The sequence below is a fragment of the Neomonachus schauinslandi genome, chromosome 8 (genome assembly GCF_002201575.2).
Source record: "Neomonachus schauinslandi chromosome 8, ASM220157v2, whole genome shotgun sequence".
Lineage (NCBI taxonomy): Eukaryota > Metazoa > Chordata > Mammalia > Carnivora > Phocidae > Neomonachus > Neomonachus schauinslandi.
Genome location: NC_058410.1, coordinates 112,857,425 through 112,883,420, shown reverse-complemented (window position 1 = coordinate 112,883,420; position 25,996 = coordinate 112,857,425). Strand labels below are relative to the sequence as shown.

At 41.8% G+C, this 25,996-nt stretch overlaps 1 protein-coding gene across 2 annotated transcripts in view; it reads left to right on the top strand.

Moving 5' to 3' along the window:
• The first annotated feature begins 456 nt into the window (after positions 1-456).
• C8H6orf89 (chromosome 8 C6orf89 homolog) overlaps positions 457-25,996 on the top strand; it is a 37,433-nt gene continuing 11,893 nt past the window's right edge. The window contains exons 1-5 of one of the 2 annotated variants that reach the window (XM_044917290.1): positions 457-578; positions 10,591-10,798; positions 11,328-11,541; positions 24,718-24,872; positions 25,005-25,144. In XM_044917290.1, coding sequence (XP_044773225.1) covers positions 577-578; positions 10,591-10,798; positions 11,328-11,541; positions 24,718-24,872; positions 25,005-25,144 — 719 coding nt within the window. In that variant the 5' untranslated portion in view covers positions 457-576. Of the gene's footprint in view, positions 579-10,590; positions 10,799-11,327; positions 11,542-24,717; positions 24,873-25,004; positions 25,145-25,996 lie in introns of those variants that run through there. The other variant, XM_021684694.1, reaches the window with a different exon arrangement.

Below are 25,996 nucleotides of genomic sequence, written 5' to 3'. Positions count from 1 at the left end.
GGGGGGGGTGAAACCGCAATGCGAATGCATTACAATGACGTTTGCTCTGTACCAGCTACCCTTGGTCCGCTAGCCGGGAAACCACAACGCTTGCTTGTCTTTCTTTTAGACGAAGAGCTCCCAGAGGCAAGCCCTCCATTACCTGTCCCTCCCCCTCCCATCCCTTAATGCCTAACACGCTGCCCGCCACGTAGTAGGGGGCTCAATAAAAGCTTGTTGCATGGATCAGCCCAGCTGCGAAGCCCGCCTTAAGCGCAGCCAGAGGACAGACCCTGGCATGGACTGAAATGTACCGAACAGGAAAAACCTGGCGCCAGGGGGAGCAAGAACCCGTGCTCTCCAGATCTCGCGGGAGTTGCTCGCGCGCCGGCGCACGCGGCAACGTCACGGGTTCTGTTTCTGACGGAAGCGCGGGGCGTGAAGAAGGAGCTACCCTAGGGCGCGCGGCCTCGCCTGTGGCGTGGGAGTTGCTTCCGGGTTGCGCGCCCGGAAGCAGGAAGTTGTCGGCTTACCCTCCTCGCCCGGCGGCTGCTGTCCCCGAGGCGGGAGGAGCCCGAGAGGGCGCGCGGGCCCCGCATGTGAGTGACTGGGGCCCGAGGCCGGGAGGGGGGGAGGCCGCGCTGTGACAGCCTCACCGCCGCGCCCGTCTGTGACATCCTCGCGCAGCCCCTTGCCCCTGCGCAAACCCTTTTCTTGAGCCTCAGGTGTTTCGCAGACTGTACCCCCGGCAACTTCCCCTTCCGCGCCCCCGCCAGGATCGACTCCCTTAAGACCTCTTTTCTTTCCTTGGCTCCGTGGGGCCGAGCAAAGCGAGGTTGACCCTGCTTGAACCTGTTTCGCAGGCGTCAGCGGCCGTGTCCAAAACACGATTGGCGCCAGCAAAGTCTAGATTTCACTGCCCTTTTGACGGATTTCTAATTTTTTTGTATATTGGGAGTAGATTTTCCGCTTCCCCCAACATCTTTTTCTAATAATTGTCAAAGAAATTTTTTTTCTTTTAAGTGTGGACTTGGTATATGATAACCGTAGCATCTAGAATTTCAGAAAGTTGTATGACTTGGTTTATTTACCCGATGAACTTGTTTGTAATCACCTTTTAGTGCAAAAATCGCCTGCCCCGTGTTCCATACTGTCTTAAGACCATTAATCCTTCTGTCACACCTTTTCCTGTTTAAGAGCCTGCATAGCCTTGGTATTCGCGAATACATTTAAAATATTTAGTTGTCATTTTATAGTAGAAACTACTCCCAGATACTTATTATTCTGACTTTTTCTGGTTGCCATTGGTTTTCCCATGGTGGAATCCTCTATCGGCATTTCTCCCTTAATAAAAGTGTGTATTTGAGTTTATCACAATTTCTTTTCTAAAGAACAACCCAAATGCAACTTTACTACATTGAAGGTTTGACAGAAGTTCACATAGTCCAACTTGCATACCAAAGAGTAATCCTGTTTGCCCAGTTAGGCCTTTCTGCTTTGGACCAAAACAACTTTCAACACCCAGTTTGAATCCCTGTTCCTCTACAGCTGCCCTACACCACCACAGATTGTCTAAATGGGAGGTTCCTAATCTACTCATCTAAATCCTTCTTAGGTTGATATATTTTTAAGAATAAGAATAAAACGTAAAATGAATAAAGCGTTAGGTAAATTAGTTTGGGAAAAGAATGATCACCTTAGGTCCTTTCTATAAATTTGCTTAGTAGACATTGATCAGGTTCCATGTTCCTGAGGTGAATTTCCATGCCTGTTTTTAGTTTCTTCTGTTATTTTCTCCACTTATCTTTGGTTTCAAGTGTTATATAACAAAAATTTAAATGAGTAAATTTTAAAGATATAATTGGCTTTATTAATCAATTCATTAATTAGGCAGCATCCAGTCTAGCAAGTAGAGGGGAGCTCCTAAGGGCTACAGAAAAGGAAAGGTTTTTAAAGGTAGAGAGAGAGGCGCCTGGGTGGCCCAACCCGTTAAGTGTCCAACTCTTGATTTTGGCTCAGGTCATGATCTCAGGGTTGTGAGATTGATCCCTGCGTTGGGTTCTACACTCAGCAGGGAGTCTGCTTGAGATTCTCCTTCTCCCCCTCCCCGCCTTCTCTCCAAAAATAAATAGGGAGCGCCTGGGTGTCTCAGTCAGTTAAGCAGCTGCCTTCCACTCAGGTCATGATCCCAGGATCCTGGGATCAAGCCCTGCATCGGGCTCCATGTTTAGTGGGGAGTCTGCTCCCGCTCCCCCTGCTTGTTCTCTCTCTCTGTCAAATAAATAAACCTAAAAAAATAATAACAAATAAATTAAAATAAAGTCTTAAAAAAAAAGGTAGAGTAGAATAAAGGCTTTTTTTTTTTTTTTTAATTAGGCAAGGTCACTCTCCTAAGGGGAATGGGATGAGTTCTATCAGTAAATTTTGTAGCGCTGACCAGAAATTCCATGTTGACTGGTTAAAGTTCTAGGGGGTTTGAAACTGTAGTTAGGTTAGGTGTTAAGTCTTGGTTTACTGACTTAACCTAAGGGACACCATTTGGGGCCTGTGATTTTCTTTTTAACACAAGAAACAATTTAGTGTGAGGAGACATGGAAATAGGTATAATACAGAGTGATCGAGTTGTGTTTAAGGTTCAAAGGACAAACATCAAGGCTGGAATAGGAGTTCACTCATTTGAAAAGCATGGGAGCTAGTCTTTGTAGGCAGAGGAAATTATTTGTACAAAAGCAGAAAGATATGAAATGGTATGTCAGTGAAGCATGTGAGGAAGGAGTGGGAAATGAGACTGAACAGGTAAGCAATGACCAGGTCATAAAGGGCCATGCTAAGTAATTTGGACTTCATCTTACAACAATTATTAAGTATTAAATTTGGGTATTGGGACACATGTTTTACATTCATCTTGTAATCCCTGAACAACAGTGTTAGAAAGATACAATTATCCCCATTTTATAAAATAATGAAAACTCTGAGGCTTAGATTAAGTAGTATCTCATGGCTGCATAGTAGATGGAAGATCAAATAATTGTCCAGCTTTTTCCAACTCCATTGCCTTCTTAACCCACTGTCTACGTTGTTCCACAGCAGGGCATGGGGATTGAAGGAAGTTGCTTTATTTTATTTATTTATTTATTTATTTGAGAGGGAGAGAGAAAATCTTAAGCAGGCTCCACACTAGGCCGCAGGTCTTGATCTCACAACCTTGAGGAAATGACCTAAGCCAAAATCAAGAGTTGGGCACTTAACCAACTGTGCCACCCGGGAGCCCCTCAAAGAAGTTGCTTTAAATAGATGAGTAACGTGAACCAATTTGTGTTTCAGAAAGATTTGTGGAGAGAGTAGAGGATGGATTGGAGAGGAGAAGGAGGACTGGAAGTATAGAGATTAATTACATCTTTGTGATGGTCCATGGGAGAGATGTTGAGGGCCTTAACTGCCATTATGTAGAGCTAAAGAGGAGATGATGAATGTGGGAACTATACAGGGGGTGGAATTGAGGATTTAGTGATTGGTTCATTGGTGTGTTTGAGGAAGAAGGAAGAGAGGTTTTAAATTTGGAGAACTGGCGTTTCCAGTAATTACAAAGCAGAATATGGTAGGAGAAATGGGTTGCGGGGGAAAAATAGTCAGTTATGGACACATTACATGTAGGGGACAGTAAGAAATTTTGGCCGGGGTGTCTGGTAGATAGATAGATGGTTGGGTCTGGAGTTCTGGAAAGTTGTAGACTGGAGAAGAGATTTGGGAATTACTAATAGATGGTGGTTAAAGCCATGGAGGGAATGAGAAGATCAAGGACAAATGTGATGAATACCAACATTCAGGGGTATAGTCTCTGAGAAAAGAGAATTATGCCAAGGTTTGAGAGCACTTGAAGGAGAAAATGGATAGCAACGGCAGCTTTTGCAGAGAGGTCAGGTAAGGGGATAGTTGAGAAAACATCCTTTGGACTTGGCATGTAGAGAGCTATTGGTGGCCTGAGTGAGAGCAATATCTGTGTGAGCGGGGCAGAAATACAATTTCAGGAGGTTAATAAACAAATGGAGACCTGAGAAAAAAGGTGAAGTAATGCCTTTTTTTTTTTTTTTTTAAGGAGCTTGGCTATGAAGGGAGGGAAAACATGAGCACTGGAATTCTAGAGAGGAAGGGTTTGTTGTTTTAATGGTAGAAACTAGAAAAGGTGAGGATAAGACCGGGTAAAAATAAGTTTTAAAATGTGGGGGTTACTGCTTCAAATATGTTCATATCATAAAGGACAAAAAAAAAAAAAAAGGCCAGGATCTGTTCTAGATTTAAATAGACCAAAGAGATATGACAGCTAGTTGTGATGTGTGACTATTGATTGGATCCTGCGTTTCTAAAAAACTATAGGGCATTTTTTTAAACAGAAATTTGACTATAGAGTGGATATTAGGTAATCTTAGTGAGTTATTTTAGTAGGTATGATAATTTTGCTTATGATTAAGTAGAGCAGTGTTCTTATTCTGAGGAGATGCATGCTGAAATATTTAGAAGTGATTTCATAATGTGTCACAACTGATTTTTAAATGGTTCTGGCAAAAGCAGAGAGGAGACAGGTAAAGCAAATTTGGCCAAACGTTAACAATCAATCTAAGGGAAGGATATACAAGTGTTTATTGTAGTATTTCCGTTTTTCTGGAGGCTTGAAATTTTTCAAAATAAGCGATTGGAAAAAATGGAAGAGGCGTATTTTCAGTGAATGAAGAAAGTATCAGACTCACCAAGTTTCACTGGACAAAGATGTCCAGAAAGATGACTTAGTCAAGTGATGCTAAAACTGCAAAAAAGTAGAATTCCCTTAGCTGTAAATTTTAAGCACTTCTACATTTTTAAATTCCTGCTCTTTTAAGTCCTGTTGTTTTAATGTTCATCAACTATTTTTCCTTTAAATATGATGTTTATTTTTTCTTAGCAGTTTTTATTACAACCCAAAGGCTGCATTTTTTTTCATTTTAGTAGAACATCTTCAGTTAATGGGAATCGCTGGATAAAATAGAATGGAATTTGTTCATAACACTAAGGAATGGATTATCATACTGCATAGCTAGCATAGCACTAAAGAACCTAGTACCAGAAGAAGAAAATTTAATATTACTCAGGATATTGTCCCCACTTTTGAAGATTAGGACATATTTAGATGGGCTTTTGAAACTTTCTTTTTTGAACTATAGCATTTCCCCTTTCATGTTTTAGCTAGATGCATCAGTACGGCATCTCAGAGTTGCCTAACTTGGCATAGCTGTTTAGTTTGGAAAACTGAGAACCTCCAGGGTGATGTCAAATCAGTGTTTAGGACATATTTATAACCATGAAGGAATTCTGTATCAGACAGGGCAAAGCAGAAGTTCACATTCAATGTGACCTCTTAACCTGTTTTCTGCTTTAAACATTTTTATTGATAAGTTCTATCAGAGTCATTCTATGAGCTATGCCTCTGTCCTGTTTTTTTCCTAGACTTAAGACCCAGAAGGAATTGTGGAGAACATCTCATCAGAGCTGTCAGTGGCTTCCTTCTATTCCTGAGATGCTCCTTCAGAAGTGAACAGCCTCCTGGGGCTTACCTCCCCCCTCACCTCCACCCCAGCCTCCCTTGAAAGCAGAATTTCTTAACCTTAGCACCCTTAGCAGTTTGAGTGGGACAGTTCTTTGTTGTGGGGGGGCTGTCCTTGTAGGATGTTTGGTCTTTACCCATTAGATGCTAGTGGTGCCCCTCCAGTTGTGACAATCTAAAATGTCTCCAGACATTGCCAAATGTCCGCTGGGGAGCAAACTCATCCCTACTTGAGAACTGGTATTCTAAAGCAGTGTCTCCTAATTGGGGGTGTGCCTTTACTCAACAGGGAAGAGTTGGAATACTTCTGCACCTGGATCCCACTCCCAGAGGTTCTAGCAATTCATTATGTCGAGGGTGGTTCATGATACCTTGATTTTCCTAATTCTGCTAGTGACCCTGCCTGTGCCCTTGCAGGTATAAGCCACTGTTAGAAGTCAAGCTCACTCTTTGGAACTTCCCTCTGTGGCAAAGCTCATTCCTGCCAGAGTTGGATCTTCTTTCTTTCTGGAGGTAAAGGAATTGCCATCAAGGCTCAGCTGATTTCAGTCAGTCCCCTCGTGCTTGATGCTTAGCCATGACTTTGTGTTTGATTTTTTTTTTTAGGGACAAGATTTTTTTTTTTTTTTTAATGCAAATCCTTGTGTTGAGGGCTGACTTTCAGATCACAGCAAGGGAGCTGCCTTGCGAGTATGAAATCCCAACCCAAAGGGATATTTTTTGTGTGGTTTATTAACATCATAGCTACTAGATGCCAGTACCCCTCCAGTGTGACCATCAAAAATGTCTCCAGACTTTCCAAATGTCCCCTCTCCTGAATTGCCCCCAGTTGAGGACCACTGGTCTAACCAAAGCCAAAAGGAGGGCTTATTATAAAGATTCCTATGTGCTCTTAGAAACTTTATGAAATTATTAGTAATGACCCTTCCAGTAATTTGGGAAATGTGTCAGAATCTCAAGGAGGAATGGTGTACAGTTTGCAGAAATATATTCAGTATCATAATACCATTGTATACTTGAATTATAAAAAAAAAAAACCATATTGTTTTTGCAATACAAACGGGGGGTTTGATGAGATGTTTATGTGTATTAAAAGTAGGCAGAGGTTTACAATGGTGGGGAGTTCTCCTCACTTGCACTTCTGTTCCCTTTACAGTTCACAATAATGTGATGTTCTCTGCTGCCTGAGGGATACCTACATGTGCCCCACCTTCCAACAGTTTCAAATTATTTACTGGAATTTTTTCTAGAATTCTGACTGCTCTCTTTTCTGGTCCTTCACTGAATTTTAATGGATTTTGCCTGGATATTGTTGGGTAATTAATTGTAGTTTGTTTGAACATTATCCTTGCTTGCTAATAGAATGTCTGTTAATTTCAACAGAAAAATGCTGTCTCTTTAATCACTATTCACAAAATCACAATGTGAAAAATATTGTAATAAGTTACTGCTTTATTCTTTTTCCAGGAATTATTGTAGTTGATCACTTTTCCAGTTCTCAACCACTAAGTTGTGATAATTGAGGGACACGGTGTTGTGGTTTCCGCACTGCCAGCTCAGAATAGGAAAATACTTGGTAAGGAAGACAGCATGCATAAAGGTTAAAAGCATCAATCCTGAAGTCAGGCACACTTGACTTCACATCCCAGCAAGTTATGGAACCTTTCTGAGCCTTAGTTTCAATATCTGTGAAATGGGATTAATCACACCTACCTTTTGGCAAAACAAAGAAAGCAAAGAAAGAGAGACAAACCAAGAAACAGACTCTTAGCTATAGAGAACAAACTGATGGTTGCCAGAGGGGAGGTTGGTGGGGGGATGGGGGAAATAGGTGAAGGGGCTTAAGAGTACACTTAACCATGATGAGCACTGAGTAATATATACAATTGTTGAATCATCATATTGTACACCTGAAACTGGTAGAACACTGTATGTTAACTATACTGGAATTAAAATTAAAAACTTAATAAAAAAAAGTCACACCTACCTTCTGGGGTTGCTGTGATGATTTACTAAGATAATGTTTCTAGAGTACTTAGCACGGTGCCTGGCATATAGGATGGCATAACAGGAAGTGGTAATAGAGGAATGCATATAAGTCTTTAATTTCTAATGAATTGAGTTTTTCTACCTCCTGAAGTCTTCATCTGCTCTTAAAATTTTAGAGCTAAAGGGAACTTTGCAAACCTCCTAGTTCAGTCCTTTTATTTTTTGGATGCGGAAACAGACCAAGTGACTCAGCCAGATCATAGCAGTGTAGTGTAATAAATGCCACAACAGGCGTATGTTCAAATTCTGTAAATACACATTTTAAAAACGTCTCTATGGAGCTTTATATACCATAAAATTTACCCATTTGAAATGTACAATTCAGTGTACATTTTTAGTATATTCACAAAGTTGTGCGACTATCACTGCAATTTAAGTTTAGAACATTTTTGTCACTCTAGAAAGAAACCCTGTATCTACTAACAGCCACTCTTCATTCATCTCCTCTCCCTCCCCTGGATAACCACTGTTTAATCTATTTCCTGTCTCTATAGATTGCCTCTATTCTTGACTTTTTGCATTTTATTAATGCAGTCTTACGTGATCTTTTGTGACTGTCTTCTTCCTCTTAGCATAATATTTTCAAGGTTCACCTATGTTGTAGCATGGATCAATATTTTATTCCTTTTTGTTGTCCAATAATATTTCATTGTATGGATATACCACATTTTATCCATCCATTCAGTAGTTCATGGACATTTGGCTTGCTTCTATTTTGGAGCTATTATGAATAATGCTGCTTGGATATTTGTATACAAGTTTTTGTGTGGAAATATGTTTTAAATTCTCTTGGGTTCATACTTACAAGTGGAATTACTGGATCGTATGATAACTGTGTTTAAATTTTTGAGAAACTGTCAGACTTTTCCAAAGCATCTGCACCGTATTATATTCTCACCAGCAATGTACAAGGGTTCTAGGTGCTCGATATCTTTGCGACCTTATTATCTTTATTTTTTTATTATAGCCATTCCAGTGGTTGTGAAGTGGTGTCTCATTGTGGTTTTGATTTGTATTTCCCTGATAGCTAATGATGTTGAACATTTTTTCATGAATTTATTGGCCATTTGTATATCGTTTTTGGAGAAATGTCTATTCACATCCTTTCCTCATTTTAAAATTGGGCCATCTTTTTATTATTGGTTGTAATAATTCTTTATGTACTTTGAATATCAGTCTCTTATCAGATATATGGTTTGCAGATATGTTCTCCCATTCTGTGGGTTGTCATTTCACTTTCCTAAAAGGTATCATTTACAGTACAAAAATTGTTAAATTTTAGTGTAGTCCAATTTAGTTTTTCTTTTGCTGCTTATGCTTTTGGTGCCATATCTAGGAAACCATTGCCTAATCCAGTGTCATAAAGATTTTTCCCCTATGTTTTCTTCTAAGGGTTTATAGTTTTAGTTCTTAAGTTTATGTCTTTGCTCTGTTTTGAGTTAATTTTTGTGTATGGTAGAAGAAAGAGTCCTACTTCATTCTTTTGCATGTGGATATCTAGTTGTCCCAGCACCATTGGTTGAAAATACACATTTTTAAATAGAGTTTACCTATCCTTTTATCTGAACCTTGAAATGAAAGGCTAGATGGCCTATAAAAAACACACTGAGCAAGAGCACAGACTTTGGGGAAGGGATTTAGCCTCATTAGGTGTGGGGGGTTTCTCCCCTCCCCCAGCCAATTCCTTAAAGTCTAGATTCCCTGCCTATTAATTCACCATTAGCAGTCTGATTCTGATTTAATTGGTTTGGGTTGAGGCCCTGGTATGAGCGTTCATTAAAAACTCTCTAGGTGATTTTAATGTGTAGGCACACTTCAAAACTAGTGAACTAAAGGGTTAACAGTCATAAAGAGGACCAAACAGTCCTTGGGAGGCGCTGCTGGAAGGGGAGATAGGCTGAGGTGCTCGCTGGCTGGTGGCACTGCGGGCCTGCTTTTCTCCGCTGAGCTCCAGGACTGTTGTCCTCTGCTCTACAGGTGGCAGCATCTCCTTACTGAAAAAATAGAATTGTACCCTGTCAGTGCTTTTTGGGGTTAGAAGCACTTTGGGGATGAGGTATGTGAGACAAGAGGACCTCTACATTTAAGGGAAAAAAAGACCAATAGAAGAGAACATAAATCCCAAGCACAATTTTTTCTTCTGTAAGTGAAGGAAAATACTATTTTGTAGCACAAGCACTCTTTAAATTTAAATTTAACTGCATTTTACAAATGTATTCTACTTCACTAGTTTTTACCTTTTGTTCTGTGGCCACTGTGAAACAATTTGGCTTTGAAGTAACTATGAGAAAAATTGAATTTTGAAATCAAAGATCCTTAGGTCTTTTAAGTATGTAAAATACAAATAAAAGGCTCTTTATTGTCTCAAATCGTATTTGCGGAAAAGCTTGAGGACTGCAGCCTACAAGGTCTGAAGAGTCCCAGTGCCATGGTTTTGGTGTTGCTTGAAATTCTTGCTCTGCCAGTAACAAAGCGTATCAGCGTGTTCCCGCAGTAAATCTTGCTTTCAGTGATTAGTTCCTCCTCTTATGTTGCTGAAAGGCGTATCTGATGTAAATGCAAAGAAATAACATCAACAACACTCCATATTGTGTTTCTTTTTATTTAAGTAAATTACCAGTAGCAGACCTCTTGTGATTAGTTTCAGAAATCATTTTGGTACTAGTGTTTCAGAGTCCCATTAGGGATTTGTTTGTGCTCTAGACAAACAGAATGCTCCTCAAAGTGTTTGGGAACCAGTGCGGGTCTATAAACAGTTTGTTACCAGCCCACAGTTAAGGAACACCTAAAAGCTGTGTAGCACTAACTTGACATTGTCTAGACATAGATTTTGTTTTACAAAAACATTGGCCTGCGGTGGATTAGGAAAAACACAAAGCTGGTCCTGCCCAACAGATGGTCAGGAAGCACTGTTCTAAAGGAAGGAGCTTTGAGGTGGAAGTACTTGAAAGAAACCATCCTTTTTACATTTATTTTCTTTCTCCCAGGGATTTTGTATTGGAAGACATGGATCTAGCTGCCAATGAGCTCAGCATTTATGACAAACTTTCAGAGACTGTTGATTTGGTGAGACAAACGGGCCATCAATGTGGCATGTCAGAGAAGGCAATTGAAAAGTTTATCCGACAGCTGCTGGAAAAGAATGAACCTCAGAGGGGGCCACCCCAGTACCCTCTCCTGATAGCTATGTATAAGGTAAAAATGTGTTCTGATGTGGAGATACCTTACAGAGCATAAACTCTTCAGCTTTCTCCCCAAAAACTACTGTCCACTGATTCTATCACTAAACCTTAGTTTTTCTGTGAATAAATTGGCCTTTGCTCTCATAACTGTGTTACTAGGAAATTTGACTATTTTGTTAAATATCCTAGATGAAAAGCTATATATTTATAGTTAAACTGTATTTGTGTATATTTTAAACTGTATTTGTGTATAATTCTTAATAGCCCCAGGTCGTATGATAGAAGCTTGGTGAGCCTTGCAGTCCTCATAGTTCTCAAACTTTCAGTGCTTTCAGAAGTGAATGTAAAAAAAAATAATAATAAATAAATAAATAAATAAATAAAAATTAAAAAAAAGAAGTGAATGTAAATGGCTTGTTTATGAAAATGGATCAGTTCCTAAGGCACGTTGGAAATAATAGAGGAGGCGGGTTTTTTTCTTGGCATTAAAGTATTTTGTTTGCTGGGACAATTATTAATCCTTTCCCTGTCTTTCCTTGTAGGTCCTTGTAACCCTGGGATTAATCTTGCTCACTGCCTACTTTGTGATTCAACCTTTCAGCCCATTACCACCTGAACCGGTGCTTTCTGGAGCTCACACCTGGCGCTCACTCATCCATCACATCCGGCTGATGTCCTTGCCCATTACCAAGAAGTATATGCCAGAAAATAAGGGAGTTCCTCTGCATGGGGGTGATGAAGACAGACCCTTTCCAGGTAGAATGCTGCATTTTACTACTTCTGAGATACAGCTTTCTTGACAGTATATGATGGGAAAGGAAATAACATGTATTGACATATAATGAGAAACACTTTCCCTGTTTTGTCTCACTTAATTCTGTGGGGACTGATGGGTTTTATTGTCCCTGTTTTGCAGATTGAGAAACAGGCTCAGAGAGATTAAGAAACTTGCCAGAAAAACACTTCTGGGGGAGCCATATTCAACCCCCCCCCCAATGCCAGAGCACACGGGGTAGAGATGAGTGTGTTTGTTTTTAGGAAGGATCTGAATGTGTATTATTCTACCCTTTTCTCTCCTGTGCTCCCTATCCATAATAGGCATTTTAATAAATAGCTCTTGATTTACTGAAAGCATCTGAGTCCAGCTTGCTTTTAACCAGATCCTTTAATAGTCCTTGCGTGTTGGACTAGGTTTTTGTCCCAGTTTGTCACGGTCTTTTAGTTTAGTCTTTTCTCTCTGTCTCACAGTGTGCTTATTTAGTGCTCCTAAGTATACAGTTTTGCCAGTTGAATTTAAAAAGCATTTAAACTTAGTAACGGTGCATAAGTGCACCACAGGAATTTCTAGTCTGATGCATCATTTGAGGACTTTCCTTCTGAGAATAACATAACATGATAAGACTTGAAATTTACTTTTTGAGAAACAGTGGAGGGGATTTTGTTATTTGGCGGTGTTAATCTTATTTGCCCATGTGAAGGAATATGTAAATTAATTTCACAGATGGATTCAGAACTTTTTGTGTAATCATGTTCTGAAACCTTTAGGTTCCAGCATAACTGTTCAGGAAGTATGTTTTCTCTTCAGTGTTGCTTCCAGCAAAAATTTCCTAGTGGAAACTACACTTTATAATGCCCCTCTTTAAGCCAAGACCTAATCAGTCATAAAAATCACTTGGATTGAGTCTCCTTTGAAAGCTATTTTTGTACACTTGAGGGAGGAAATTATGGAAAGATTTCCAAAATTATACTAAAATCAGAGGAAGGGACCATTATAAAACAAAAAGCCTTGTGAGTTTTTTTTTTCTTGAATTAGCTCATATATAGAAAGTTTTTAATTCCGGACATAACTTCATTGTATTTATTGAGAGGGTCGTTTTTGAAATGTCATCAACAAAGCTAAAAAAAAGAAAAAGTGACATTTCCAACACCCCTGTCAGGAAGATCCAGAGCACATGGGGGAAAGATCCAGAGAAACTTGTCAATGAGGCCAGCCTGTACTGCATCCTCACATGCATTAGCCTCCTTTCCTTTCTTCCTGTCACTGCCTCCCTCAAGGTATCTTCTGCTCTTTGGCTCATAGAGATGAAGTTAGCAGTGTTTAACACCAAGTTGATGGCAGTTACTTTTTTTCTCCCCATCCTGTAAGGAAAATTTCCACAGGCTATTAAATTAGGAAGTGAGAGTCATTGGACCATGATTGCTTATTCTCTAAGTCAGAGTCTAGTAATTCAAGAAACCATAGCATCTCATCCACAAGCCTAACTATTGGGTCCACTCCAAATGAATATTTTGCCTTGCAGATGGAAATAAAATGAGTCCTTGGAGCTCAGTTGTAAAGAGAGAGCATTGGAAGGGTGGGGTTTTAGCTCTCTAATGTTGTTGACTCTATTTTTTTTTTTTTAAGATTTTATTTATTTATTTGAGAGAGAGAGAATGAGAGAGAGCATGAGAGGGAGGAGGGTCAGAGGGAGAAGCAGACTCCCCGCCGAGCAGGGAGCCCGATGCAGGACTCGATCCAGGGACTCCAGGATCATGACCTGAGCCGAAGGCAGTCACTTAACCAACTGAGCCACCCAGGCGCCCTGTTGTTGACTCTATTAAAGTGCTGCTTTTACTTGTAAATGTGGATATTGATGCACCATGTTTTCCTGTGTGTGATCATTCTGGAAAGCTGTGGCCATGTAAAACGAACAGCATATTGCATAGCATTTGGAAGGAAACTTAAGAATGCATAATATTATAAGGGGTAAATAGAAACATATTGGGGAGAATTAGGTACAAGAAATAGGAACTGCTGGGCCTGTAAGAGGGCTAGAAAGGGAAAAAATGTAAGTTACCATTCCTAATGTCATGGTACCAAAAAACAGCTGCCTTTTATTCAGGATTACTTAGTGATACCTTTTTAAGATTTTTTTTATTTATTTGACAGAGACACACAGTAAGAGAGGGAACACAAGCAGGGGGAGTGGGAGAGGGCGAAGCAGGCTTCCTGCTGAGCAGGGAGCCCGATGCGGGACTCGATCCCAGGACCCTAACGACTGAGGCACCCAGGCGCCCCAACTTAGTGATACCTTTAAAGTAAATGTAGAGAGAATGGCATGGCAGATTCAGCTCCCTGAAGGAAAGCCCGCAAGCATGTTGGGGCTGGCCTGCCTGTCTAACCTGTCACCCGTCCCCGCCTCCCCCCCACCCCCCCAGTCATCTGACACTCCTTGCAGTGGCACCTTGGGAATGACCAAGGGCAATGGTGGGAGCAGTGCTGAGGTACCCGAGGCACTGCCACCAATGGTGCCAGGTTTCCTGCCGACCTCTGGTACTTTTTCCTCTTGACTCCAGCCAGGGAACAAAAGGCAACAGAAGTGGGGTTCTTTTTCTAGGTTCCAGCCTTGGATAGGAAACCCTGCTCCTGAATCCTCTTGATGAGAAGAACGAGGTGACTCTCTAGTGACTCACGTCAACCTCCCACTCTGCAGCAGAAAATAAATAAGCTGACACTTACTTAGTACTTACCAGATTGCCAGGCCCTGTTCAAACGGTTTTCCATATATTGTCTCATTTAATCTTCACAATATCCCTGTGAGGTAAGTTCTGGTTTTATGCCTGTTTTAAAGATGGAGACGCCAAGGTACAATGACATTAGGTCACTTGCCCAAGGTCCCAAGGCTAGTGAGTCATAGAATCAGGATTCGAACCCAGGCATCCTATCCTCAGAGTCTGATCTCTTAGCTTCTGCTGGGAGTAGTGTGTAGCCTCATAGTATGCCTGGAGACTCTAGCTCTAAGTTTGATTTGGGGGGAAAAAAAAATACTTGATTTTGGAGTTCTTCACTCTCAGCTCTCAGCTCCCTAGTGCCTGGAATAAGGTTTTGCAGCTGGTACTACAGATCCAAAGATAAGCCAAGCTCTTGGCCCTTTAGAATTTTCCTGATCTAGTCTTTTCCTAGGCATTCAGCCCAGCTCATCTTCCTGTCTGCACCTTTACAGGTAATATTTGACTTGTTACTTGATTAAATCCTTTATCTTATTAACCCATAGTTTTCCCTTTGCAATCACATTCTTAGTTCTTGTTTTCCCCCCCAGCCTCCTATCTTTTTACCCACTTTGATCTTACCACCATACTCTTGGCTTTCACCCTTCTTCCATGGCATCACTGAGTCTTAGAGCTAAAAAGGAACTTTAGCATTGATCTAATGCATAGCCCCATTTTATAAAGAGGAAATGGAGGACAGGAGAAGTGAAGTTACCTGCTTACCCAGCTAAAAATACCAAACTGGCACTTGAACCTTTGTTTCTTAACTCTAGTCTAGCGTTCTGTCCATCACACCACACGTACTGCCTGCTGTTTCTGCCCTCAGCCAAGCCAGGATCCCTCATGTTAGGCCCAGTTATTTTGTTTATTTCAGGCATCTGTAATTTTTTTTTAAATTTTATTTTTAAGTAATCTCTACGTCCAACATGGGGCTCAAACCCACAACCCTGAGATCAAGAGTCATGCACTCTACTGACTGAGCCAACCAGGCACCCCTAGGCATCTATAATTTTTAATTGTGACACCCATTTATACTGAGGAGGCCTGGAATAGTTCCCATCTACAATGAGAAAATGTATCTCTTGATCTGTACTGCATAACTGGAACTTCATGTATCCGTGAACTTTCAAGGGAAGGTTGAAAGATCCGGCAACATCAAGGAGTTTTGAGAATAGTGGATCATTCGTGGACTTAGAACTAAGGACCTAATCAGAGTCATTCTTCAAATGCTCAGACCTCAGGGAATGTCCTGTTCTTTTATTTGCAAATAAAATTTGAGGTGATAATAACAGCTCTGTCAAGCACTTACTGGATATCAGGCCCTGTGTCATGTACTGGGCTGTGTATTTGCTGAGTAGTCACAGCAGTCAGAGTGGTTACTGTTTTTATGTCCATTTCAAAGATGAGACTGACGTGTGCCGGGGATTGACTATTCTAAAGTCTCACAGTTAGAAACCATGTTTTTAAATTGAAGTATAGTTGACACACAATATTACCCTAGTTTCAGGTGTGCAGCACAGTAATGAGACAAGTCTGTTTGTCATGCTGTGCTCCCCACAAGGGTAGCCACCGTCTCTCACCATACAGCGCTGTTACAGTACCATTGACTGCATTCCCTAAGCTGTACCTTTCATCTCTGTGACTCATTCATTGCATAACTGAAAGCCTGTGCCTCTCAGGCCCCTTCACGCATTTTGCCCATCCCTCCTCACCCCCCTTCCCTCTGGCAACCATCAGTTTGTTCTCTGTATTTACGGGTCTCTTGCTGCTTTTTTTGTTTTGTTTTTTAGATTCCACATGTAAGTGAAATCATACAGTATTCATATTTGCCTGACTTACTTCACTTAGCATAACATATCCTCTATGTTCATCTGTGTTGTCACAAATGGCAAGATCTCATTCTTTTTTGTGACTGAGTAATATTCCTCATGTGTGTGTGTGTGTGTGTGTAACATGTAGGATTTCACTTCTCTGTCATAACCTTTTTAAAATATAGACTAGTTAGTATAGGGTGCCTGGGTGGCTCGGTCAGTTAAGCGCCTGCCTTCAGCTCAGGTCATGATCCCGGGGTCCTGGGATCGGTCCTACATCAGGCTTCCTGCTCAGCAGGGAGTCTGCTTCTCCTTCTACCCCACCCCCTGCTCGTGATCTCTCTCTCTCTCTCTCATGTTCTCTCTCTCTCTCAAATAAATAAAATCTTAAAAAAAATAGCTAATATAAGGAGGCTGTTTGGAGTAAAGAAACCTTAGACATTAAAAGAAAGTTAGGAGGTGACTATCCAGCTTCCACAGGCCTTTCTGTCTGATGCTGCAGGGAGGGGATAGAAAAAGAGGACTGGAAGGAAGTGAGATGCAGCATGTAAGGTGGCTGAAGAAGAGCTGTGTACAGAATGGCATGGGATGGTCTGCTGTGTGCTGTTGGCTATTTTCCAGGTTGCTCACTTTGTGGTATGATGGTTCTAGCCAGTTGTGTAGAGAACACATCGGATGAAGCCCGTTCAGGTAGATGGAGGCCAAGTAGGGAGTCTGGGTAATTCTTTTGTTGTTGGGGATTTTATGGGAAGGGGAGGAAGACAATTACTACCTGGCCATTCCTCAGTCCTTTCCCACCAAAATATAAGCACATTCTTCATCCACTTGGTGATCTCAAGGCTGTAGAGAGATCAAAAGTGGCTCTCCCTCTTGAAGTTGGGCTCCCCTAATTAGATGGATGGCATAGGCTACCCCATTCCAGTAATCCATTTTTCCTCGTCATTTCCCTCCTTCTTTGCTGGCCACCAGCCTGGCCAATGTCTCTGCTCCTGCCAGGTACCTCTCCAGAGGCCTGCCTTCTAAGATGACTGAACTCTACATTTCGTAGTTGATATTCTCAGCTTAAGTTTTCATGGTCTCCAATGACCTTTTTATTTGGAAAATACATAAGACACATATAAAGACACAATAAAGAGGTATAAGATTTTTATTTTTAAAAATACAGTTTTAATAAACTTCTCGGGGCACCTGGGTGGCTCAGTCGTTAAGCATCTGCCTTTGGCTCAGATCATGATCCCGGATTGAGCCCCGCATCGGGGTCCCTGCTCAGTGGGGAGCCTGCTTCTCCCTCTCCCACTCCCCCTACTTATATTCCTTCTCTCGCTGTGTCTCTCTCTGTCAAATAAATAAATAAAATCTTTAAAAAAAAAAAAAAACACTTCTCTCAATTCCTCTGACTCTTCCACCCAACCAACCACTGGTTATAATTTGATAAACATGCTTCTGAATTTTTCCGTGGCTATACAGATAGGTATACTTAACATATATAAATATATTTTGGTACACGCACACAGAAAAAGGGCTTATGTACATACTTCCGCTAGTACCACAGGTTGGGTGGCTTAATACATCAGAAATTCATCCTCTCACAATTCTGTAGACTTAAAGTCCAAAATCAAGATGTTAGTAAGGCTCTCTTCCCTCCAGGGAAGATTCTTGTTTGCCTCTTCCAGCTTTTGGTGGTTGCCAGCAATCCATGGTGTTCCCTAGCTGTGGTAGCATAACCCCTGTTTCTGCGCCCATCTTGACATGGCCATTTTTCCTCTGTGTGTCTTTGTGTGGTCCTCTCATCTTCATATAGGGATACCATTTAGAGCTGATTTAAGGCCCACCTTACTTCAGTGTGACTTCATCTTAATTAGTTACATCTGCAAAGACCGTATTTCCAATTGTTGTTACATTCTGACATTCCAGAAGGACTTGAATTTTGGGGGGGACCCTGTTCAACCCAGTATATATACTTTTCTGGATTTTATATTACTCCATTCTGTGAATATTCCATAATTTAAGTTTCTAGGGAGTTTTTTTTGTCCTTTTTTTTGCTATTATAAAAAAGTGCACCTGGGACATTCATACATATATATCTTTATATACATGAACTATTATTTAAGAGATTCTTAGAAGTAGAACAGCTGGGTCAAAGGGCATGCACATTTTAAATTTTAATAAATACTACCCAAATTGTTTTCATAAACTTATACCAATGTATATTTTCATTAACAACATACATGGGGGGCGCCTGGGTGGCTCAGACGGTTAAGCGTCTGCCTTCGGCTCAGATCATGATCCCGGGGTCCCGGGATCGAGCCCCACATTGGGCTCCCTGCTCATTGGGCTCCCCGCTCAGCGGGGAGCCTGCTTCTCCCTCTCCCTCTGCCTGCTGCTCCCTCTGCTTGTACTCTCTCTAATTAAAACAACAACAACAACAAAAAAAACAGCATATATGCACCGGATATTGTCATTGTTTTGCCAGTTAGAAAACCAAAGAATGGTGTCTTATTTTAAGTTGCATTTCTTTGATTGTTACTGGAATTGGATGCCTTTTCATGTTTTATCAGCTATTTATATTTATTTTTCTGTGAATTGCTTGTTCATATTCTTTGCCCTTTTAACATTTTTTATTAAATAGGAGTTCTTTGTACATTAGAGATGTTCTTTGCCTCATATGCAAATATTGGTTGCATGTTTTCTTCATGGCATTTTGGTTTGTGTCTTGCTTAGGAAGCCTTTATTTCTCCCAAAATTATAAAAATCATCTCATATTCTGCTCTAATTATTTTTAAAATTTTGTTTTATCCATTTAGATCTTTATCTAGAATTTATTTCAGTGTATAGTGAAAGGTAGGGATCAAACTTTATTTTCTTCCAAATAGGTGGCTACTTGTCCCAACATAATTTACTGTATCCATCCTTTCTTCACTGAATTAAAATTGACCTTTATCACAAATTAAATATTCTCATTGTGTGTGTGTGTATACTGGATTTGTTACTACATTCTTCATTTGGTTTTATTGAACCTTTTGTCTGTTACTTTATAAAAACATAGTTAGTTCTCATTATTTGCTATGGTTATGTTCTATAAAGTTCCTGCAAATAGTGAATTAGTGAATATTGACCTGTTGCCCTTAGGGGAAATCAGAGTTGGGTTCCTGAGAGTCTCTGGCCACATTGTCATCAGTTGATGAATACTTTATGTATGTTTTTGTTTAAAGATACCTTATTTAATATATATTGTTGACTCATTAACATTGAATTCACAATCAACAGCACTATAACTCATGCCTAAACAAAGCCTATCTAACACGTATATTTTCTCTCTAAGGCAAATCACAGCCTGCTTGCACTTAAGAATGCTAGAACTTTAGCACTGTGCTCGGAGGCCATTTTTTAAATTGACAAACTACTTGTTGAGCAGTTTTGGGTTCACAGCAAAATTAAGCAGAAAGTACAGAGTTCCATATACCGCTGTCCCCACAAATGCATAACCTCCTTGGGAGCCATTCTAAACAGCAAAATCACCAATAAAAATATAAAAAAATGTAGCACCAAATAAACGGTGAAAAGGACACTCGTTTACAGTTTGAGAGGTGAAACAAAAAGGCCACGTGTCACCTTCTTCCACCTCAGCTAGGCTTTGCCACTGTGCATGGCTGGGGATGAATGCAAAAGCACCACAAGAATTGATTGGGGTTACAAATAAATTTCAGGGAGTAGGCATATTCACAGATCGGAATCTGTACATAGTGAGGATTGACTGTACTCTTTTAATTACAGTAGCTTTATAGAATGCTACTATGTTCTTACATCTAGAAGAGCAGGTGCCTCATTATTTTTTCTTTTTCAAGAATTTATTTTCTTAAAGTTCAATAATAGACAACCCAATTAAAAATGGGCAAAAGATTTGAATAGACATTTCTCCAAGAAAGATAGGCAGATGACAGGAACGTAAAATATTGCAGCTGCTTTGGAAAACAGTTTGGCAGTTCCTCAGAAAAGTAAACACAGAGTTACTAAATGACCTAGTCATTCCACTCCTAGGTATGTACACAAAAGAATTGAAAACATATGTCCACACAAACACTTGTATGCAAATATTCATAGGAGCGTTGTCCATAATAGCCCCAAAGTAGAAATGTCCAGCAACATATGAATGAATAAACAAAACCTAGTATATCCACGTAACGGAATATTACTTGGCGATAGAAAGGAAAGTCAACTGATATGCACTGTAACATGGATGAGCCTTGAAAACATTAGGCTAAATTAAAGAAGCCAGACACAAATGACCGTATATTGCATAATTCCATTTATTTGAAATACCAGAATAGGCAAATCCATGGAGACTGAAAGATTAGTCGTTGCTTAGGGCTGGCAGGAGAGGGGTTAGAATGGGAAAAGTGTCTAATAGGTATAGGGTTTCTTTTTAGGGTGATGAAAATGTTTTAAAATTGGATAATAGCGATAGTTATTACAACTCTGTGAATATACTAAAAGCCACTGAATTACAGAGTTTATTTTTTTAAAGATTTATTGATTTGAGAGCGTGCGTGAGTGGGGGGGGAGGTGTGAAGGGAGAGGGAGAATCTCAAGCACACTCCCCGTTGAGCATGGAGCCTGTCTCAGGGCTTGATCCCAGGACCCTGAGATCATGACCTGAGCCGAAATCAAGAGTCAGCCGCTTAACCGACTGAGCCACCCAGGTGCCCCTGAATTGTACACTTTAAATGAATGAATTTTGTGATCTAGGAATTAAATCTCAGTAAAGCTGAGGTTTTTTGTTAATGTTTTATCTACACAGAGAAAGCAGAATAATGCCCTTTCCCTCCAGTCCTTCCCTCTTCACGCCCAGCATGGAGAGAGCTCGAGCCGTCCAGTGACCCGTGAGCAGTCAGGGGTGAGGGTCCTCAGGTCCACCATCTGCGCAGGGCCTGTGACATAGGCTCTTACTGTATTCTCCGGTGGTATCTGGGCCCAAGGGGGGGTGTCCTCCATAGATTTGAGGCAGCGACCAGACTTTGTAAGTCATTTGTATAACCAAGGACACCTCTGGCCCTGAAATTATTTCCAGAGTTAATTTGGGCAGGGGATGGATTATTGCCTGTTGCTGTTCTCACACATTTACTCTTCTAGATAAACTTTAGAATGAGATTGTCACAGCCCCACCCCACCCCTACCTTCACCAGTAAGAACTCTGATGGGAGACTATCCAAGTTCTGCTAAATAGATCTTTGGGTAGACTTGGCCTCTTTTTAATATTTAGTCTTCCCATCCAGGATCACGGTATGATATGTTTATTTATTCAGGTCTTATTTTATGTCCTCCAGTCAAATTCTATAGTTTTACCTTTCTTGTGAAGCTTACTGCTAGTAATGAGTGAGGCCATTTTCCATTTCAGCTTTGCAATGACTGTAGCTAGGAGAGGAAGAGGTAATTGATGTTCATGTGTCTAGATGTGTATGCCTTACATTCTGCCACCTTATTAAATCCTCTTTGTAGTACTCTAGTCTCTCTTTTTCTTTCCTGATTTTTCCTTCCTGGGGTTTTCTTCCTCCGCCTGCTTTTCAGGGCATCTCTACCTGGAAATCCCAGGAGTGTCTTAAGCTCAGAATAAAACTGAAATTCAATAAGTCACAGCTAAAATGATCTCTCTGTGCTCTTAGGTTCAGAACTGCTCACTGCTAGCCCCTAGCCCTTAAAGCACCTTTGTATACATTAAGATGCTCCTTTCTCCTGACACTTGACTCTTACCTCCTGGAGAAATTGCCATAATTAACTGACTCAGTTGGAATAGGACACATGCCTGCAGGAACACGTCATGATCAATCTGCAGGTCTCCAGCATCTCCTGTCTCCGGGCCCCCTTAGGTGAGGCGTGCTTGGGCAATCTCAGCACACAGCATTCTTTAGATCTGTAGGTTGTGCCGTCACTGCCTCAGTTTACCTCTCATTATATGTCACCTCTCATCACGGTACAACCTCCGCCCCCCAAAAAAGGACAAAAACAAAGTACAACCCAGTCTTCCTCTTCCCAGCCTCTCTCTTCTCGGACACTCTAGTCACAGCCCAGAATAACCTTCCTAAAGCATTGGAAACCACTACCCAAAGGCCTTTGCTGGTTTCTTGTTTTGCTCAGAGTCAGAAGTGCTTCACGCCCTGGAAGCCCTCATCACAGCCATCCTACTTTTCGTTTCTACTGCCACCCATGGAGATAGAGCTGTCCCACTGTCCCATTGTGCTCTTCCCAACACACACTGGTGCCTTGGTTACTGCTGTAGCCCCTCACTCTCCGCTTGCTCATCTGTAATGGGAGAAGAGCACTGCCTCCTCGATAATCATATAGTAAAAAGTAAATGATAGAGCATGTGAACATGACCAGCCCAGGGCCTGGCATTTAGCACATCGATGTCCTTTCCCCTTCCTTCCTTAGAACTCCCTTACAAGGACTTTGGAAACTGAAATACTATATAATTGTAACATACTGTTATGATTACTTATGCCTCATTGTATGTCCATTACCCAAAGTGCTTGTATTTGGGCAAGAATTCATTGTATTTGACCTCTAATTAGGAACATTTGAAAATATCTCAGAAGAGGGGTGCCTGGGTGGCTCAGTCGGTTAGGCGTCCGACTCTCAATTTTGGCTCAGGCCATGATCTCAGGGTCATGAGATTGAGCCCTGCATCGGGTTCTGTGCTGGGCATGGAGCCTGCTTAAGATTCTTTCTCTCTCCCTCTGCCCCCACCTCCCATTCATAATCTCTCTCTCTCTCCCCCTCTATCTCAAAAAAAAAAAATCCCAGAAGAAAAAAGCGTAACTTTGCAGACTCGGTGTGCCACCTGAAACAGGTGCCACAGGAGGGTTCCTGGCTGTCCCTGGAGGCCCCTGGCAGGATAAGGGGGCAGCAGAGGGTCCCCTGGCTGGCAGTCTGCCCACAACTGAGGCACGTGAGGAGGGGAGGTGGCAGCTGCCTCAAGGAAACAGGTTCTGTCTGTAAGAGATGGAGGGTGTTTGGAGGGTGCTCAGGAGACAAGCTAAGAACAAATGCAGTCCTTCCCTGGTGGGGATTTCCTCCGCCCCACTACTGTTGCCTTAAGAAAACAAGGAAAGGGCACTTGCTGTCGACTGCAGCAAATGTTTTGTGGTTAGGAGTCAGTTTCCAAGTGTGTTGATTGGTTCAGAGAATTGACTTAATTTCAGCCACATTTGGTGGTCTGTTTGTCTTTTGTTCTAGGCTTTCTCCCGATTTGGTCTCCATTGGGTTTTAATCAGAAACCATCTGTGAAAATTTTGGATCCAAATTAGAGTTTATCATAAGCACATATCTCAGAGAACACAGAGGAAACCCAGAGTGGAACAGAAAGCAAACAAGAAATAATGCAATAACATTAGAAACAGAATGGTGTCAGAGGGAAGGAACAGAGGGAAACTGAGAAGGGCTGCATCCAGAGAGCGAGCCAACTCTTCAGCAGAGGACCTGCGAGAGAAGGGGGATGGCGAGGCAACTAGCACTCACATCAGGGACTGGTTGGCCATTCTTCCCTTGCTGACCAACCTGCAGCCCTGGGGGCTAGACACCATGGTTAGTGGTCCCTACCCACTTCTGAGCTGGGACAGAGCACTGTCTTTTTTTTTTTTTTTTTTTTTTTTTAAGATTTATTTATTTATTTGGGAGAGAGAGAGCCAAAGGGGGGGTGCAGGGGGCAGGAGCAGAGCGAGAGAGAATATCTCAGGCAGACTCCCTGCTGAGCGCAGAGCCCATCTGGGCCTGATCCCGTGACCCCGAGATCATGATCTGAGCCAAAACCAAGAGTCCCAAGCTTAACCAACTGTGCCACCCAGGTGCCCCACAGAGCACTTAGTGGGCACATACAATTCACTTTACTCCAGAGATGGGCTCATGAGAAGTCCTATCTCTTCTCCATCTTTTCTCACTCCTCTTTCCCAGAGTCATCCTGGCCTCCACTTGGAGACGACACACAGTGGGGCTCATCACTGATGGTGGGACCACCCTTTCTGCCTGCCCCTCCCCCATGTGCTGTAGACTTTCAGACATTTGGGTCACGGGTTAGAAAACAGTGGGACAGGGGTGCCTGGGTGGCTCAGTCCGTTGGGCGTCTGCCTTCGGCTCAGGTCATGATCCTGGGGTCTTGGGATCGAGCCCCACATCCGGCTCCCTGCCCAGTGGAGAGCCTGCTTCTCCCTCTCCATCTGCCTGCCACTCTGACTACTTGTGCTCTCTCTCTCTCTGTCAAGTGAATAAATAAAATCTTCATAAAAAAAAGAATATCTTCTCCAACTGGTTGACATAGTTGATTTGACTTGGGAGATACGTATACATATTAAAAAATATTTTCCATGAAGCGTAGAAGAATATACTGAAGAACATACCTCTCCTGCCCACCCCTCTCCCCTGTGCCATCTACACCCTCCTCAGAGGCTACTTATTTCATGTGTACCTTTTCGGAGGTCACCAGTGCTGATCATCGTTAGCTTTTAAAAATCATTGTATCTTTCCTTTTTACTTTCATTGCTGAGGCTGAGGGTTTACCCGCTGTGTTCTGCATCTGCCTTCTCCATATCCCTTCCTCTCACAGACTTTGACCCTTGGTGGACAAACAACTGTGAGCAGAATGAGTCAGACCCCATCCCTGCCAACTGCACTGGCTGTGCCCAGAAATTACCCCTCAAGGTAATGCTCCTGGAAGATACCCCAAAGAAATTTGAGAGACTCCATCCTCTGGTGATCAAGGTGAGCAAGAAGCCTGATTCTCCCACTGATAGGTTATCTATTTAATGGCTCACAAGCGTCAGGCTCTGTGACATGCCTGAGAAGGAATCCTGTGTTGATTTTTGTCTTGCTTTTGTTTTCTGCCTTGCCAAGACGGGACAGCTCTTGTTGTCAGAGGAGCTTCAGCGTTTCCTGTGCCAGTACCCTGAGGTAACGGAAGGTTTCAGCGAAGCGTTTTTCAACAAGTGGTGGCGCTGCTTTCCCGAACGGTGGTTCCCATTTCCTTATCCGTGGTGAGTGTGGAAGAGGGCACTTAGCCTGCATGTGGTAGAAACCGGGCAGACCAAGCGTGAGAACAATACTAGCTACCACTGAGACCCTCCCCTGCCTCGCACTGGGTAGGCACTCTTCAAGTCAAATGATAGAACCTCACTGTTGAAAAACCAGTGATGAGTCCAAGAGGTGTCTCAAGAGGGCTGTCACCATAAGTACACACTGAGATTGCCTGATAGCATCATAATTTATTTCTGAGGACATGTTTAACATTTGTGTTTGTGCATCCTGAGTGTTGAGGGCTAAAGAGAAAGCATGAAGAATAGAAGGGAAACTTCATTTCCTGGCACTTGTTTGTGCCAGGCTGTGTGCCTTAGTGGTTAGTGTCTGTTCCTCACTGGTGATGCTCATAATAGCCGTAGGAAGTAGGAATTATCACTGTCATTTTTTAGATCAGAAAAGTGGGAATCAGAGAGGTTAAGTACCTTGCTTAAGGTCACCGAGCCAGGATTGAAACCCAGGTCTGTCTCCCTCTTCCTCCCTGTGTCCTGTAGAAGACATGGTCAGGGCGTGTGGGTGGCTCAGTCGGTTAAGCGTCCAACTCTTGATTTTGGGTCAGGTCGTGATCTCAGGGTCATGAGATTGAGCCTCCCATCAGGTTCTGTGTTCATCAGGGAGTCTGCTCTTCTCCCTCTGCCCCTCCCCTGGTCACGCTCACTCTCTCTAAAAAAAATAAAAAAACATGGTCCATTTTTGGGGTGAAGGTTGCTCTCCAGAAAAAAAGAAGGAAAGCCAGTTTCCTTCTAGAACCATTCCAAAAGAGAATTAAAATTGCTTTTTTGGTCTTTTTGTTAGATAATTTCTCAATGCTT